The sequence below is a fragment of the Hippocampus zosterae genome, chromosome 8 (genome assembly GCF_025434085.1).
Source record: "Hippocampus zosterae strain Florida chromosome 8, ASM2543408v3, whole genome shotgun sequence".
In the NCBI taxonomy this organism is placed as follows: domain Eukaryota; kingdom Metazoa; phylum Chordata; class Actinopteri; order Syngnathiformes; family Syngnathidae; genus Hippocampus; species Hippocampus zosterae.
The window spans coordinates 9921574-9941260 of NC_067458.1; the positions used below are offsets into that span (position 1 = coordinate 9921574).

General features: G+C 40.4%; 1 protein-coding gene across 3 annotated transcripts in view; it reads right to left on the reverse strand.

The window, feature by feature from the left end:
• Nucleotides 1-19687, reverse strand: part of LOC127605911 (cAMP-specific 3',5'-cyclic phosphodiesterase 4C-like) — a 100092-nt gene that overhangs the window by 73107 nt on the left and 7298 nt on the right. Inside the window, exons 2-3 of one of the 3 annotated variants that reach the window (XM_052073781.1) lie at nucleotides 17291-17334; nucleotides 11449-11651 (exon numbers count right to left, since the gene is read on the reverse strand). In XM_052073781.1, the coding sequence (XP_051929741.1) occupies nucleotides 11449-11651; nucleotides 17291-17305 (218 nt within the window). In that variant the 5' untranslated portion in view covers nucleotides 17306-17334. Of the gene's footprint in view, nucleotides 1-8391; nucleotides 8982-11448; nucleotides 12034-17290; nucleotides 17335-19687 lie in introns of those variants that run through there. The other 2 variants (XM_052073779.1, XM_052073782.1) reach the window with 2 other exon arrangements.

Sequence of the window (19687 nt, forward strand, 5' to 3'; positions counted from 1 at the left end):
GGGCTCAACGTGACACATGGTTTGCCTGGTCCTGACAAGAATTGTACCTTTGGCCACAGTGGTGTGTGTGTGTGGGTGTGTGTGTGCTTGCGCGTATGTGGGTGTGTGTATTTTCCAGTGGTTAGCGCGTTGACCTCACAGTGCAGAGGTACCGGGTTCGATTCCAGCTCCGGCCTCCCTGTGTGGAGTTTGCATGTTCTCCCTGGGCCTGCGTGGGTTTTCTCTGGGTACTCCGGTTTTTCCTCCCATATTCCAAAAACATGCATGGCAGGCTCATTGGACACTCTAAATTGTCCCTACGTGTGAGTGTGAGCGCGGATGGTTGTTCGTCTCTGTGTGCCCTGCATTTAGCTGGCAACCGGTTCGGGGTGTCCCCCGCCTACTGCCTGAAGACAGCTGGGATAGGCTCCAGCACCTCCCGCGACCCTGGTGTGGATAAAGCGGAACAGAAAATGGATGGATGGATATGGAGAGAGAGAGAGACACACACACACACACACGCACACAGATATTCATACAGTGGGGCAAATAAGTATGCAAGTTCTCCTACTTGAAAAGATTAGAGAGGCCTGTAATTGTCAACATGGGTAAAGCTCAACCATGAGAGACAGAATGTGGGGAAAAAAACTCGGAAAATTAAAAATCAAACAATGTAATTTTCTGATTTTTTCCCCCCACATTCTGTCTCTCATGGTTGAGCTTTACCCACGTTGACAATGACAGGCCTCTCTAATCTTTTCAAGTAGGAGAAATTGCACAATTAGTGGTTGACTAAATACTTATTTGCCCCACTGTATATATCCTGCCTTTACACCCTGAGCTGATAATGCAATCCTGTTAAATTGTAGTACATGTTGTTCAGTATTCCTGAAAAAAAGATGGCAACCACCTTATTTTCTCGAGTTTGACAGCAGTGTTTTTTCCTCCCCAAAATGATTCCCGTTTTCATTCTGATGTGTGATCGTAGTTAGAACTTTGTTGGAAAGTTTTTCCTCCGTCTGTTGCTATCTCTAGCATGGCAGCGCCACCAGAGAAGTGAAAACATTTAATGCTACGATTTAATTACCCGTCGGGGGATTAACAAAACAGTTTCTCTGTGTGGGAAATGGGCCGCAGCATCACTTGTTGACAGCAAATGTCATTGAGAGCTCCGCTAAGGCGACTGTCATAGCCCATCAACTTTGCAGCAGCCAGTCACACAATTTTAATTGAAGTCTTTTGTCTCTTGTGTCAAGCTGAACAAAAGCTACTGCACAGAAATACTGTTTCGGGGTAATGCGATGTAGGATGTGTGATAATGTGAGATATTTATTTAAAATGTGCTGTTATTCAAGCCTCTCATTTGTGAGGAGAAAATGATTGCGTACAAAAGTTTCAAGCTCCTTTTTAAGGCATTTTCAGTTCAATGTCTTGTTTCACCAGTCGGACTCTCAGCAAGATCAATGCAAATAACAAAAATCTCTCCTTTAAAAGATGACAAAATGCATTTGCTCCGTGCTTTAAGTAGCATATTGAGCACAACCTCATTTCTTGTGTAAGGTTGTTGTCGCACTTCAAAACTGAAAGATACAAGGAAACCCAGAGCTAGAACAACAGATGTCATCCCCCTCGCTCGTCGCTCTTGTGTAGAAAGTAGTGAGGAATGAACCACAGTGGAAAAAAAACAAGCAAAGCAGCACTTCCATCACTGTGAATGATGAGGTGCAAAAGGCAGTTTGTTCCCTGGTAGCTAAGCCATCAATCACACAACTTCTGCATCTTCTCTGTGAGCACGAAATATAAAACAGGGGAAAGCAATTGTTCGAAACTTCTCATCAATTACACTGCAAATTGTAAGCATCGATGGCTTTGTGTGTCCCTCAACATATTTTTGACACCGATTAAAAAAAAATGTGTTCACTTTTTGATAGCACACCGTGTTTTTGAGTCCATGAGTTATTTTTTTTAAACACACATATGCACACACATTTATATAATTCTGAAAACCAAAACTGAAAAATCTCGAATCACGACAAAAATTGCATGCATTTTTATGTTCAATTGTGTTTAAATTCATTTTTTCCCATTTATAGCTTTTAGCTATATGTATAGTCATGGTTTCTAGTTCTACATTTGTTTCACTCCCTGTGCACAAAATAAATGTAAAATTCTGAAGAACTAAAGTTTCAGCTTACAGCATACATATAAATCTTATTTACTGAATGATTGTTGATATTTATTTTAATTCTTTCACTTTATTCACCTTTTTCCACGACTGCTAGTTGTGAATATGCAGTACAATAGGAGACTGTGAAATTGTTGTATTTTAATACAGTTTGCTTTAATTGACTTTCAAAAAACTTATTTTAAGTGAGTTTTGATATTTGATTGCAATCCCCCCCCCCAAAAAAAAATAGCAGGTAAAGTATACCTCAATTTCTTTCTTTCCATATTTTTGAATGAGTTTTGGCATCATCTACTCTAAGTACGACCAGTCATTTGGGATGACTTTGAATCATCTTATGCAGTGCGGCAAAATCTGACAAATATGTAAAATCTGGGTGGGTTGGTTGCATAGTACACCGTGACTAAATGGCGCGCAAAAAATATGGACCCCTAGACATTATGCTGCTTGGGGCCCCCAAAGGACTGGGAGAACCCTAGAATGCAAGCGTCAGAATGGGAGAAAGATAGTCTTCCTCAAACCAGGTCAAACTCAGTGTTTGAGCCCACTTGACATCTTCAGTCCATCACATATGGGTCTTAAGTGTGAGTGCTCTGATGCATAAGAGGCAAGCCTTGGCCCAGTATAATTGAACTTGCATGCGCATCATAGACTTATACAATACACACAATTATTGTAATAGGATAATTAGTTATTAAAAATAATCAACAACTAACCAAACAGAAATACATAAACGGAAAAAATACAAAACGTCAAAGTCCACTGCACACATGCGCATGACATGATACGCAAAAGCACAAGTACACACATGCATACACACTAATGCCCACTGGAGTGAGACATGAAGCCTTGGATATTAATGAATCCATGAATGAACACTGAGAGTAATAATCAATGTCTCCCACAAGTATTTGATGGCCATTGTGGTCAGTGATGCAGAATATTGTCAAGCAATGATGTCATTAATCAATCAAAGCATAGTGAACCTCTTGGCACCAGAAAAATTAGGAGCTTATATATTTAAACACAGCATTGAGACAGTAGGCCACCAACTGAGGATCTACTGTAGTCTGGTAAGCCTCTTGTAATTGATACAGACTAGGGATGGGTACCAAGCCTTGGGACCAAAGTGACCCAAAGGCGGAATTATTAAAAAGTACAGTATCAATAAGTTCCACACTCAACAGTTCTGTTAAAGGTATTGGAGAAATTACTCTTGAACAAGACGCACCAATGACGATTTACGGTGCCCGTGTATTCTACAAAAATGTCCACAGTGCCGTTTAACTCGGTTTTTTTTTGTTAATCTTATTTTATAGGTTTGGTACTTGTGGCGATTCATAACTACTGTGTCTTTGAACCATTGCTGCCATCTCGTCACCGGCGTGGGAGGACTTGGACAGCCAAGTTTCAAGGAGTGAGGTTTTACTAACGTACACTGACGCAGCTCAAGGTGGGGTCAGTTACATTGGGTTGCTATGCTAACCTTGCATTTGAGCATATGACTTGTTGCTCTTCACAATTTCTCTCTTACATTCTTTCTATAATGTCTAACCTACGTATATAATCGTGACTTATTAAATACTTTATTCAAATTTTCTTTTTCTGTCAATTATTTTTGTTCATTTATTTGACATGAATGCCATTGTAGTTGTAAGACAAGTCAATGTATAATTTTAAAAAACTGTTAATTGTAATATATTTGTTTTGGTGATTTTCTAAACGAAAGAAATCGCTGAAACTTCTTGTCTGATGAACTGAGCAAAATATGCTTATCGCATACTTCTGGATGATATTTGTTTTTTGGGGGATTTTTTGTTTTTTTTTACTGGGAAAGGAGAATTATAAAGATTACAAAAAAAGACAACTTCAACATAAATAAAAGTTAAAAATTATAAACAGAATGGAAACATCATAACGATCATATGCCAAAGCTGCAGGGAGCAGCAAAGATGATGAAGAGGCCCCCTACCAAATGAGTCAAAGTTTCTACAAAGTGCGTATTCATAGTCATGACATTTCAACCTGTCCCATGCTCCCCGTAAAAGACACAAAGACAAAGCTGGCAGTTATTGTTCGGCATGTGAGCTATGACGTCAGCAATTAAAACAGGCAAAGAAACTCTAGAGCATTGGCGGATATTACAATGAACATAAAAAACAACAACAATGCTGAAATCAGAAGACATCCTAAAAAAACAAGATTTGAAGCTACATGGATGAGAAACTGCAAACATTATCTCCATGACTTGACACATTCAATGAAACACCGGCTGCCATGTTATACTGCCTAAACGATAAAAATGTGTGGATATTCCAGTGAATTTAATGTAGACTTGTTAAACCCAAATAGTCTTTAAAAAAATTTGACTTTGTCCATCCATCCATCCATCCATCCATCCATCACCTGATCCGCTTATGTTCACAAGGGTCAAAGGCATACTGGCGCCTATCTTCAAGCAGGAGGCGGGGTACACCCTGAACTGGTTGCCAGACAATTGCAGGGCAAACATAGATTAACAGCCATTTGCGTTCACAATCACGTCTAGGGACAATTTCGAGTGCTCCATTAACCTGCTTTGCATGATTTTGGAAAGCAAGCGGAAACCAGACTACCCGTACAAAACCTATGAAACCCAGGGAGAACATGTAAACTATACACAGGAAGTCCAGAGCCAGAATCGACTGCTCGACTCAAACTTGACATGCTTGATTTGCTTTCGCGGGCCACAAAAAATTATGTGGCGGGCCAGAACTGGCCCATGGGCCTTGGCTTTTACACCTGTGTGCTACAGCCACACCTTTGCTGCATTGCATTTTTGCACACACTCAAACAGTGAATAAGCATTCTAAGTTACTGGGCTAACCTGGGACCTTGGTTGTCGGATTTCATGCTATATCATGTGGAAATGTGTGTTGGTACTACAATAAAATTTCCTTGAATGCTTGAAAGCTCAACTTTAAATATAACTTTAATGACCAACCAGAAAATAAATCAGTAACAAAACATAATTACAACGCACTAAAATAAGCTAGTTAGTCATGATAATGCCCTGCGTGATTTGAATGACCTACACGCTGAAACGACTGAACGTGATATGATTGTTGTCGCCAAATGGCTGGTTTGGCATTTTGAGAAACTGTGGAATCACTGTGATTTTCACACACAATGCCTTACACAGAATTGTCCAGGAAAGGGAAATCATCCACGGAGTGGCAGTTATTTGTACAAAAAGTGAGGTTAAAGAACAGTCAGATGGTGTGAGCTGATAGGAAGGCAATTGTGACTCTAAAATCTTCTCTTTACCAAAGAGCTTTAAGGAAAATCTCTAATGCACACAATCTTTTGTACATCCTGGTGGCAGCCAACTTGTGTTCATTAAAAAATAATAATCTGCTTTGCTTGTATCAAAAGGTGCTGGTTGGTATAATGCGGGGTAAGAGATTTTTTCCACACTTTTATTAGCAATCAACCATTGTATAGACAATGGATGAGCCGAATCCATCCATCTATCCATCCATCCATTTTCCGATCCGCTTATCCTCACAAGGGTCGCGCGGGGTGCTGGAGCCTATCCCAGCCTTCTTCGGGCAATAGACGGGGGACACCCTGAATCGGTTGCCAGCCAATCGCAGGGCATACGGAGACGAACAACCATCCACGCTTACACTCACAACGAGGGATGTTCAATCAACCTGCCATGCATGTTTTTGGAATATGTGGGAGGAAACCCAGGGAAAACACACGCTGGCACGGGGAGAACATGCAAACGCCACACAGGGTTGCCCGAGCTGGAATTGAACCCGGTACCTCTGCACTGTGAAGTCGACGCGCTAACCACTGGGCTACCAGACCGCCTGGATGAGCCGAATAATCACTATTATAGTCAGCATTGTTTGAAATTCTCTCACTCCTAAAATAATTCAGGATAATGGATTGCACTAATTGGCTTGAATCTGCAGTTAAGTGATTCCATCCAATATTTTGGGAAAATTAGACATGAACAGAAATTCTGCAATAACTGAAAAAAATACAGACATGCAGTTACATGGTGCAGCAAAGCAATGGCCACGTAGTTGACCCACCAACTTTGAAAGGACATTGTAGAATGTGTGGACGAGTACTGACATGAATGACACAGCCGATGACATTTACTGATATGGAGGAGCTGTTAACAGGGCTGACCATGAAAAAGCACATTCGAGGAGAGTACATTTTTGTGGTATCCATCACCACGGAAGGAGCGCCCACAATGATTGGCCGCCTAAAAGGATTTATTGGTAAGGTGCAAAGAGAACGATGCTTTTTTAATTTATTTTTTGGTCTTTGTCACGGACCGCTGCATAATACATCAACAAGCATTGTGTGTTGATGTTGATGTAGCTCCAAAAATGCTCAACATGAGAGAGATAATGGATGGGGCGACAAAAGATAGTCTGTTTTATTCAGGTCAGAGCTTTTCAAAGTCAGCTGTTCTGTGCACAGCTGGAAAAGGACACTGTACAGTGACGTGAGTTGAGGCAAATATTTCGTGAGCTCAGTGTGGAGATTTAAGGAATGTTTCCATATTGCTAAACATGAAGAACACAACCAACTAAACGGTCCAGGGTGTCCCGAAGAACCGCCTGTGACCCTTGTTGGGGTAAGGGAATCGGAAAATTGATGGATGGATGGAGATTATACACACACACACACACACACAGGCTATGCTTGGTGCTTGTGCCACAACAACAGCTCGCTAGAAAACAAACTTCGGCTGGTTATCTAATGCGGCTAAATATGGAGCGGAGTACCTCTATAAGAGCGAATAAGCTACACATCTGACATGGATGATGAGGAAGTACTCAAGTATTCGATTAAATAACTGATACCATAACTGATTCCAAAGAGTTTGTTCGTGACAGCCCTAATGTCATTGGTTAAATACAAATGTTATTCTTTTATATTAAATACATATGTTGTGTCTCAAAAGTACTAGTGGGGTACTTGGTAAAAATAATGGTTTATTCAACTATTGTTTAAGTTATTGTAATGTGGGGTTTGGTAACAACCAAATTTTGGTACATATTTTAGCAAGCACTAACATATTTGATTTTCTTTCTCGGGCCACATAGAATGATGTGGCGGGCCAGATCTGTCCCCCATGGCTCGAGTTTGACACCAGTGTCCTAGATAGATAGAAGAATGTTTGATTTTAAATTGGAACGATTCAATTTGGTTTGACTCAATGGGATTATCATTTTACATGGTACAGCTCAGTTTGAGGGTATGATGCAATGGCTTTCTTGTTGTCATTTTACATATATTTGAATGAAGAACTGTAAAGGTGGCATTTCCTTTTAAGAGACAATATTCAGATTTAGACAGACAGACATAGATAGATAGATAGATAGATAGATAGATAGATAGATAGATAGATAGATAGATAGATAGATAGATAGATAGATAGATAGATAGATAGATAGATAGATAGATAGATAGATAGATAGATAGATAGATAGATAGATAGATAGATAGATAGATAGATAGATAGATAGATAGATAGATAGATAGATAGATAGATAGATAGATAGATAGATAGATAGATAGATAGATAGATAGATAGATAGATAGATAGATAGATAGATAGATAGATAGATAGATAGATAGATAGATAGATAGATAGATAGATAGATAGAAATGTGCGGTCAGAGATGAACATACTGGAAAACCTCGAAAGATTTAAGGTTCAATAAAATTGTTGGCGCAAACAGGTCGCAATTTCAGGTTTCTATTGATTTCATTTTTTATTCTTCCTCATACGTACATTTTGGAGCCACTTAACTCTGTACGCTGGCACAATGTAATGACACTCAAACAGTACAACCGTATAAAAATGACATCCAAATCATAATGCTCAACGTGGATTCGCAATGTCAGAGAACATTTACTTTAACAGAAGTGTTCTGTGTATTATTATGGATGTAGTTTTCAGTAGTACAGAACTGCAATGAATCACACTGATAGGTGTTACGATTTATTGTGTAATTAAATATGGCAACCTCTCACTATTACACAGTCCATTTCCACACCACAGCAAAATACAACAGCTCCATTGTAAAGTTAATTAAAACCTCTCTGGCGGTGTAAATGAAAATCATACAGCTAATATCTCTTTGGTCGTACTAGTTTATCACTTTATGGGAAGTTCTTAATTTAGAGAGTAATTTGCAAGAGAAAGTGGTTACCGTTTAAGCGAGGAGGGCCAGGACAATCGAGGTTTCTTCAGCACAGGTCGGAGCTTCTCCAGGGTCCTGTTACGGCACAGGTAGCGCTCGGTGTCCGAGTTGAAGCGCTGTTTGATCCGTATGTTTGTCCTGGGCTGCCGCCACAAATGCTTGGGTGGTTTGGCAAGCCCCGCTCCCTCTCTGCTCAGCGTCGCGCACTCCATGTTGTATTGTATTTGGTTGCTGGTTTGCTCCGCTCCTTTGAAAAGCTAATTTCTTCAGTCAACAGGAGCGGTGGGTTGAGGGTAGACTAAATTTGAAGTGGACGTTAAAGGATGTGAGAGCGTAACATGGCGCGCTGCTGTCCACGCGCCACACTGATGAGGAGACGGGCTGTGCACCAGTCGGTTTTGTGTCTCCTCCTCTCCTCTGTGTCTCTCATGGCCTTTATGCCACTCTCCGCCCTCCTGAGTCCGAGCTGTTAGCCATCTGTCCGTCCACTGTGTCAATTTTAAAACTGGTTTCCTAAGCGTTTAATGCACACTTGGGAGGAAGTGCCACCGTATGCACTTATGGCAAGGATTTGCTTCATCTGTGATTGCTTTTACATGAGATAAACATACGGTAGTAGAAACCACGAAACAAAATGTTACAAAAAGAACAAATAGAAAAACAATCTGAATTTAACCCAGAAAGGGACTTACTCTGGGTGAAATTCTTGTAGAAAAAAATGTATATTCAGGTCTAATCTCTGGCACTACGACACAGGCGTGCCCTGTAAACTGTGATCTCTCTTTTTCAATATGATCATGATTTAAATGATGGTAGCTGCAAAATGAATTGTGACATCGAGAAAAAACAAAACAAAAAACCCAAAAACATTTTGTCTGGCAATTAACAGCAAAATGCATCCAAACTAATAAGGAGAAGCTTCATTATGCAGCCAGACAATGACCCAATACAGATTGCCAACAAAACAAAGGACTTCCTTGGGGGGTAAAAGTGGTAGGTCTTGGACTGGCCAAGTCAACCACCTGACCTTAACCGAAAAGAGCCTTCATTTTACCACCTGAAGGGAGATACTCCCAGAAACAAAGTGAACGACCTAAAAACCAATAAAGACCTAGAAAAGCATTTGAAATGAAAATTTAAACAGTCTGGTCAACGGGTCAAGTCAACGGGTTGCAGGCTTGATGCAGTTATTGCAAGAAAGGGTTATGCCACCAAATATTAAATGTTATTCACTTTAAGTAACTTGAAAATTGGGTGGCTTCAACCAATGTGCTCTCTCCTAACTCTCAATGTAAATACCGTCCTATGAAATCATAGCTGGACCTCTGAACTTCTTCAGTATTTGCCAAAAACAAAGGAATTGAACTTGCCCTTCCAATACTTAAGAAGGGGAATATATATAATTACAGTATATCATTATTTGACCTGATTCACTTACATTACGAAATGTCCCTGCATACCTATTTGTCATGTCCTTGTTTACGATGATACTAATGCAGCGTGTTATACCGCAGACAAATTCCTTGTGTGTTCTACATACTTGGCCAATAAAGATGATTCTGATTCTGATTCTGATCATATACCACTCTTTTTTTCTGTTCTGTCTCTCAGTGAAGGCGGACGTCTTTTGCTCTGGAGAGACTTGAACGTATTCATTTCAGAGATTGTGACGAGCCCCCGCCTCCATTCCTCCCCTCCCTCCCCCACCTTGTTTATTACATGTTAAATCTCAATAATTATTGTACTGTCTTTTTAAATGTATGCCACATGTGCTGAGGTTTTTCTCCTGTTCAAAAACAATGGTTGGACTCTTATGTGGGGTTTTTTTCTCCCTCCTCTTCCTGACTGTTTTCCTTTCACATCTAAGATATCGGGGCGCTTAACAGCGACCCGCCAGGCTGCCCCATGTTGGTTCTTGCCCTCTTGTTTATTTTCCTCTTGGCAGGTTGTAACTAGGAAGAAAGTTCCTTTTTGCATACTTGGCCAATAAATCGGATCCTCATTCGCAAAGCAAAGATGAGAAATGCAAGGTTTTTAATTAGCACAATGTGTCCCACCAGACAACTCGTGCATTCATTTGAGCAAAGAGATAAACGCGAAAAAAAAAGGGTTAGTTGGTGATGCACAAAACCAGCTTCAGTAATTTGGAATCCAATTTCAGTCAGAATCTGATGAAAGTCTCAGACGGACATGAACGAGTGGAATGCGCTCTCTCTGTGATTTCCCTAGCCAACTTCACATTATCTGCCTATTGCGGTCTGCTTTCGGTTCCTTAAAAAATTTGCATGCTTCAACCTCCCGTTGGACTCCACTACATCAGTTTCTTCTTCTGCCATGTCAAGCACTATGAGTGCCCCCCTCGCGCGCCGCTTTTAAAGGGCACAAGAGTCAATTTGATTGGGGGCGAAACACGTTGGTTGTGTTGGGAACCACGAGGGCGCAGGCCACCCTTTTTAAAAGTCATCGACTTATGCTAAATGAACAAGACCCAGTCTGACCTGCTTTCATGCAGATTTATGACTTGTGCCAGTCCCAAAAATATAGCCATTAGACTTCATCTTTGACACTCTCACCTAAATTGGACAACACAAAATTTTGCAACACCTTCTAGTCTGATTTCATACTCTTTGCATCGGAATTTGGTATAAATAACATGAGAGCATCTGGCACTGCATAAAATAGGGGATTACTCGTGAGCAGCAAGTAACGCCCAAGGACATGAGTAGCTCAAAAAAAATAACTCACCAGAGATGGTAGGACATTGTAATTTCCTCGTAAAGTTACGTAAACACCACTTCAAGAAGTAGAGTGATGCATGTAGAAAATCATCTATTATCCCTTCTTGCTGAATCATTGTTGATACAAAAGGTAATTTTAGAAAACAGAGATTTCTATCAAACTGGTAGGCCTTCTTTTTTTCCATCCGATTCATCTCGATTAGTAAAAGCTCTATTTTTTAAGTGTTTTGTGTGGAGAATTTGGACGACAGGGGTCCACAGACTTTGCGCATGTGGGCAATCATTAGCCAAACAAACAGTTAAATGTAAATGACAGAAATTAACTGACCGGTGTTCATCATGAGTGGTCAATGCTCGACAGTAGAGAGCCTCGAGGCGATGCAGCGGTAACCCATGTGCAGCATAAAAGTGGCGGGTGTCAGAATGGTGATCCTGACACGAGTGTCTCCTCCGCAGAGGCGGGAGCAGTAACGGGCCTGAGTAGCGACGCCTGACCACCTGATGGACCACAGGAAGCGACTCCCTACGACCCTGGAGAGCAATAACAAGGAAAGAGGAAATGAGTGTTGCTGTTTGCATGTAAAGACCATCACAAAGACGGGTTTCTTTTTTTGAAAAATGGTGTGTAGGAATTATTTCAAGAACAAAGATAGTGCATTAAAGCAGTCACATTCATAACTCAATTCATGCCTGTAGCTCTTAAGTATTCCAGTGCATTTGGTCTTGTGTGCATGTGGATCAGCCTCTTATCCCACCCTCCACGCATCCATATTTATTATTATGCTAAGTGGTATACACCTCTCTCAGGCCCCCTTTTGTGCATGTGTACATAACAATAGGGGTTCACGGATGATACCCATACAATCAACATCACTGCCCACTAATAAAATATAACAGTTCATTCAAACAGCAGTGAGATTAAATTGCTGTTTGTCTACCCTATAATTGGACACTTTGTCTCTTTAATGTGGCCTCCCAAACGAAACTATATTTTCAATGTGTAAACAGGGAGGCTGGCAGTGATGGCTGAAGGTCAATAAAACATCAGACCTGCTCACAGCTATGAAACATCGATGTAATTGTATTACTTTCCAAACAGCAAGGGAGAGTGCATACCGACAAAAATAAACACTTTTAACGGATGAGCATTTGCCTGAAGCTAATTTAGTCTTTTGTCAGCCTAAATCTAACTTAAAGAAAAGGACTCTGGCCATGTACCAATAATTCCCCCAATGTTGTAAGAAATAATACATGACAGGAGAGCTCATGAACTTTTTGTTCAACTACATAATTCATGCTTTTGGGGCTGGGCCATCAATAGGGTGTATAATGGTGTTTTCACACAATCATAGCGATATCAACAATATATGGATATTTTTTAACAAAGAAGTAAGAAAGACCACAACAAAAAGAAGCGATGGGTGCTTGTACCCATGACTGAATCAGAGCCATGACACAACCTCGAGTGTGACATGGCTTTGACACAACAGTTCTAAAAGCATCTTTTATGAGTTAACAGCAATTTGTCTTAAGTTATTCAGCTAAGCTAACAGCTGTGATGAACAGACCCTCCCACCCCCTTCCAGGCCACCTGACAGCACTGGGCAGCTCCTTCAGCCAGACATCGATCCACCCATGCTGCAAGAAGGAGAGGTACCGCCACTCGTTCCTGCCGACTGCTGTCAGGCTATTGAATAGATGGTCCTGAAACCCTGAACTCACCCCCATTCACCCATTTTTAATATGCTTATATTTTATATTTATTTATATACTTTTTCCCTTTCATAATTTTGCTGCTGTAAAATGGGAATTTTTCCATTGTGAGAAAAATAAAGGTTTTCTTGTCTTATCTTTACCAACACAAATACCGGTACTTCTGCAAATACTTCCATTAATAGTACAACCAGTGAAAAAAAAAGGTCTGTCAACAGTCACTTTGGAGGCATGTGCGATTCTGATGAGCAAGCTTAGCATCGGCTATCTTGCTCGCTGTTGGATTGGATTGGATTGGATACAACTTTATTGTCAAATGTGCTGTATGTGTAACAAACAGCACAGATGAAATTTCTTCCCTCTCAAGACAACATAAAACAAGAATTCACTAGCTAGCTCCCGGCGACTCAAGGATAACTTAACGGCGTATTCTCGTTAGATTTTTTTTCATCAGTGGTGGGCATCGGCAGTCTGGTGAGGAGAGGATGGATTATAAATGTTCATTATAATCTCCCACTCCGACCTAAAATAGCCTGTGCAGTCTAGGATGCAACACTGATAAGTGGTAAAAATTTATCGTGTGGGTTTTTCTTGAAACATCAGAGATGATAAGAATAGACTGGCATGCGAAATGCACTGTTGACATGCAAAATGACATGCTACCATAGTCTGTACGTATTGCAGAGGAGGCACGTTTTACGTTATCCGTGAACAAGTGCACATCTACCTCTTTTTGTGTTGATGGCTGAGGTGAATGACAGCTTGAAGAGAATAGCATTGTCTTCTTGACAAATGACAGGACCATTCTTCCAATCGTTTGTGTGAACGGTACACCAAGTACCCTATTTTAAATGTGTCACGGTGATATAGAGGCAGCCAAGCGAACAGACCAAAAAAAAAAAAAATAATCAATACCCTCTTTGGTGAGGCTGCACTGTTTAAAGCAGTGATACGACAAATAAATCTTTAGTTAATTGGAAGGAATCAGAAAACATATACACATGGCGAATATTTATTTCGTCCTTTTTGCTTGACTCTTTAACGCCTTAGAAAAGGAACAGCATTCTGCCAAGGCTGCCATTTTGGAAATACGAACTTCGAACGCAGGGAATAAAGCATGTCCTGATCCAAAGGGCCTCCCACATGTTTATTAGTTGAATGCCACGTCGTCTTCCACCCAAGCAACAGCAGGAAGAAAGCAGCTGGTGAGCTTATCACCTGGCTGCTGTCCCAGCATTCAAAGTGTGAATGAGATGGAAGCAGGAAGGCCAGTGTGTAATCAGATGGAACAGAAGATGCTCAGCGGGGCTCTGCGTCAGGAAAACCAGCAAGACGATTGCGCTCTTATTCGCCACACTTCTGTATTAATCAAGAACCTGCTGCCGCTGTGCCGATGCGGATGGATAACTCACTCGCTTTACCCAAGTGATTTGATGGATTACACGCAACAACTTCAAGCCCAGCTTCACTTTTTGCAATTGGATCATTAACCAAGCGGTGCAATCAATGAGGATGGTTGAAGAATGGCTGTTGACTAAAACGTTTGAATGTACTGTATATTAAACTACGTCTTCACATTAAAGCAGGCCTTCACAAACAGTGGAGGAGGGGCGTGTATGACTACGGGAACATGCTTTCAAAGTTACGTGTACACGTTAATGTAATTTTTAAAAAAATGGATTCTTTGATGAATAAATCGATAGAATAATCAATTCTGCCACCAGTGATAACACGGAGGAAACGTGATGAACCAGAAATGAATCTCATTGCGACTTAGGAATGGGTCTGGCTGCTTGGTACAAAATGAGCAATACAATTCATGAAATATCAGTGACATACAGTGTATATCATATTCCTTCTCAATGTGCATTTGACAAGCGTGGTTTTTGCTTTATTTTAACTTCAGTAATAAAGATTTCAAAATTAAGCTTTCATGATGGAATCAGATGCGTGCCATCAAATCAGGATTGTAGTCAACGTCAAAGGTCCCCCCGTACCAGCTTTTGAATAGACAGTGATGATAAAGTGCATATTGTTGCATATAAATAAGTTGCATAACATGTTTTGATCAATACAACTGTAGGCTAATAGTAAGAAATCAGGTGGCTGCACCTTCACTGGAATCACGCTCTTGTCTAATTCAAGCTGTTGTTTGCATGCGGCACACACTTAAATGAAGTGACTCGTGTCACTCGAGAGATCTTTGGAATCAGGCTCTCGACACCAGCCATTAATCAGCATAATTTGCTTTCACCAATTGCCTTTTATGTTTATGCGACCGCCTTTTGTACTCTTGTTTGAGAAACAAAAGAAGGTGCCACTTGCTGTTTCCTGAACACATTTGCCATTCATAATCTGCCCGTTGTCTTTTGCGAACCGGAATGACCAACTGCATACCGGTAACGACACCGAGCCTAGCACCCATGGTGGAGTATGGATTTAGACATCTCGGATGAAAATGAGAAGAAGTTAGTGATAGACATGAAACAGAGGCAACATTCTGTGTGTGCGTGTGTGCGTGTGCGTGTGTGTGTGTGTGTGTGTGTGTGTCAAGTGTGCAAACAGGAGGATTTGGAAGTGCCAACACCTTTCCTTCAAAGTCATCATGATCAACGAGGCATGGGAAGCACATTTATTCTACACACTTTGGCAGCATTGGAAAACATTAAGAATGTTTGTGTCATATTTGTCCTCCTAAAGAAACCATATTAAAACATAAATATATTTCCCTCCCCCATTTTTTTTCCATTTTCAAACATTTTTGAAAAAGCTCCAGGGAGCCACAAGGACGTCGCTAAAGTGTCGCATGCGGCTCCAGAGCCGCGGGTTGCCGACCCCTGCATGACACCATCAGCGAGGCCCTACTGTAACAATCGTGAAAATTTCCTTTTTCGTCGTTGTTCGTGAATATTTTTTAGCTTTTGGGGTTAAGTTTAAATGTATGTGTTTTGGTATTGCTGCACCGAACAGTCGCTTGAGAATTTTAGTTTTTTTTTTTTTTAGTTTATTGCACAATATTTGTCCTTTTTTTTTTTTAATCTTGCACTGACAAATACAGTCATACCTGTTCGAAATACAAAACTATCTATTAGCCCATGATTCGGGCCTCATACACTAAGCAGAAATAACAAAAAATCTGTCAGATTTGCGTAAATCACAACAAACACGTCTGCTCACAATGAACACTACATGAGGAAGCGTCACTTCCTCGTGTAAGGAAACCGAGAGGAGTCGAGTGCCATCTTTGGATTTGCACAGTTTGGTCGCAAATTGGTTTTCGGTCGTAATCTGAGGCGTAAAAATCTCTAATTTTCTGGTCGAAATCTGACTTGGATGATAACATAGTCGTTCGAAAACCGAGGTTCGAACACTGTACTCCAAATAAATACAAACCTGCTCTTAAAAAACACACACACACAACAAAAACAACAATTACAACCCTGGCATAAACATCCTTGTGTGAGTTGAGTGTGGAAAGCTCAACTTCAAAACCAATCTTGATACTTACTCAGACTACATCTCGGCTTCTTCTAAATCTAATGCTGGCTTGAAACAAACACACGCACGTGCGAGCACATAGACACACGGCCCATCCCAGCGTGTAGCAGCATCATATAATCAGAGATGAGAGCATTTCATCAGGGCATGCTGTTGTTCTAAAAACGCTTGAGGAGGAATCAAAGCTGCTACTATTCCCCTAATTGAGAAAGTGAATATTAATTGATCACGATGATGTGAAGAGCAAGCATAATGACCTTAATGCTGCGAATCTGATGTTTGCAAGCATTTATCTCAACAGGCAGCCGCAGCCAGAAGCTAAGCTTTAAAACTTTCACCCATACTGGATGCGTAATCACACCCAGAGGTGCTTGGGGTGTGATCAGTCTCACCCGCAGAATAGAGCCCGATTCCACTTTCGCTGCACTTCCTACTCTTCCTCTACCTTTTGCGATAGGTATTCGTGCACCGTGAAATTACCACGCAGCTATACAGAAACAGAATATTTTCTGGAACCACAATGATGGCGTTGATGTTAAAATTATGGGAAAAGTAGGACTGCAATGAAACGTTGAACAGAATAAATTATCTTGTAGTTGGGTCGCAAAATGGGAAATTAGGGAATGTAATGACTTCGATATATCAGGAAACCGTTGGGTTGCTTTAACGTTAACATTTATCTTTCTTATGTTCCTCTAACTTGTCCGATCAATGGCAAATCATTTTTGAGTTTGTGGAATTCAAACATTTAGAGTTTGCCCTGAAGGCAATGAACAAGTAATAGCATTTTTAATTTAAAAGCATACAATAAACTGTACTGTATTGAAAAGGAAAGGGCTGTTCGTTTAGTGGCTTATTGCATTCATAAAGACGAAATAATTGTTGTTATCCACCGTGTGTGTGTGTGTGTGTGTGTGTGTGTGTGTGTGTGTGTGTGTGTGTGTGTGTGTCTTGCTTACCTCAAGCCAAGACATTGATGCGTGTTGTTGCAGCAGAGCAGTAACTGAGACAAAGACAAAAGAAAAAATAACTTGACATCACCAACGAATCCAGTTTAGATCATTTCTCATTTATTTTCTGATTCATTTTCAGCCATTCATCCATCCATTTTCTTATCTGTTTTTTTTTCCCTCACGAGGGTCACAGCCGTGCTAGACACTATCCCAGCTGTTTTCGGGCACTAGCCGGGGTACACCCTCAACTGGTTGGCAGCCAATTGCATGGTACACATAGATGAACAACCATCCACACTCACAACTAGGGACAATTCAATGTTCCATTAATCTGCCATGCACGTTTTTGGAATGTGGGAGGAAATTGGAGAACATGGAGATTTTAACCAAGAACAATGTGCTTTACTGTTCCTTCAGTTAGTTTTTTTTTTTCAAAATACATTAACAAATCAACAAAATAAGAATTCAATTTCAAAGTTAAAAATATTTTAGTTAAACAACTTCAGCATACAGGTGTAGTAACCATTACAAACATTTAGGGCAGCTGTGACCAACACAGTGGCTGACCCTCAGGGCCAGCAAGGCCTTCTCTGCTGGCCTAAACATTCATACAATAACATAAATTTAATTAATGTTATTTTATTTTCATAAATATGTAAAGAAAATTATTGTCTGTATTCTTTACGTCATATTATTTCCACTTAGTCGAGTGGCTTTCAATGTTATTTTAAATAACATTGAAAGATAAATAACTTATTTATTATGGTAGAGTTTTTGACCAATCATATTTCAGCTAGCTTGTGTTGTCAGGTAAATTAAAAGTGCCCGGGGCCTTTAGATTAAACAGAGCAGGCCCCTGTGCGCTGAAAATGAACGGGCACAGTCAGGTTGCAATAACCAATTAGATCACGAGTCTGTGCACCGGGGCCAGCGAGAATGCCTTGCGTCGAGACACGCGCGTTCGGTGATTGGATTAGCGCCTGCTAGAGGGAGCTATCACTGCATTTTAACACAAAATGGCCGAAGAAGAAGACGTTGATCTGGTTGCAGAACTACTGTCCACACAATTTTCAAGACGGACCTTCCACGAAAAGCTGGTTATTGTGCGAAGAGGTCACCTAACTCCTGCACTAGGTAGCCTGTCCCAGCAAGGAAAAGGGTTTGTCCATCATTTTTTATGAACGGGCAATTATGAACGGTACCCGCCTCCGAGAAACGCTGCAAATTGTCCTGCTGGGAATGCCGATTGCTTGCAATGGACCGATTTGGTGTTTGGAGCCACACTGGATTTACCCATTTAAGATGTTTTACCAAGGCAGCAAGGAAACATCAGAGCACGGCTGGGCACTTACAACCTACGGTACATTTAAAAACGTTTGGGGACACTCGCGTAGATGTGCAGCTCAGTGAACAAGCTGGTGAGTAAATAAATTTTATTTTACATTTCTTCGTCATTTTATTTCATTAGTATTAAATTAATGGTAACGAAATAAAATGACAAAGATACAAAAATGTATCTAATAAATCTGCTCACCTGCAATTCATAATGGCGCATTGTAGTCACCTTCGTGCACGAAAGTTCGTTCAATCTCAGCTGCTCAACATTTTCAGTTATTTGCTGTTGTATCGCCGATTTTCAAAATGCAAATGCTGTTTACTTTATTTTCAAGGAATAGTTTGTTTTGTTATTGTTTGGTTGGTCTCTTATATGAAACTGCGACATTGCACAATTTATTGGACAGACTTGTTTAAGATCACACAGCGTAATTTGGGTGGCATTTTATATAGTATTTTTAAATCATCTTTTTATTTTTGAAAATATCTACAAAATTTAGTTTCCTGCTCTTAATTGTGAATGCATACTTGATGGGTTTAATTGCTCCTGAAATTAAGTGCTGCTTGACGAGCCTATACTGTATTGTGTTAATGTTGACCTAAGGTTGAAATGCACGGCCCGTCACTGGACCAACCTTACATTTAAACTAATTTAAATCGTGTCAGAGAGTAAGCTATGTCATGATGTAAGCATTAAAATTTTTGAGCAAAAATAGAAATAGCTACAGTAGATGCAGCCCTAGGCGAGAGTCTGTTATGATTAACCAACAAGGAAGATGTCCTTGTCCTTGCAAACTTCAGTCAACCATCTTTAAGTGAAAACAAGACGTCTTACGACAGTATCGTCACAATGACGCAAAGCAGAGGGCACTGGTGAAAACATAAGCTGATAAGAGTCTGAGCAACGTTCAAGAGTTTAGTCAACAAGCTATTAAATTTGCAAAGGGGGAAAACGTGACTCACACAAGGCAAAACACTTGCGATAGATACAGGTCATAGATGCAGTAGTTTTCCAGAGTAAGAGGAAGGAGGTTTTAGCAACAAATTACAGAAAGATTAAATGATGTG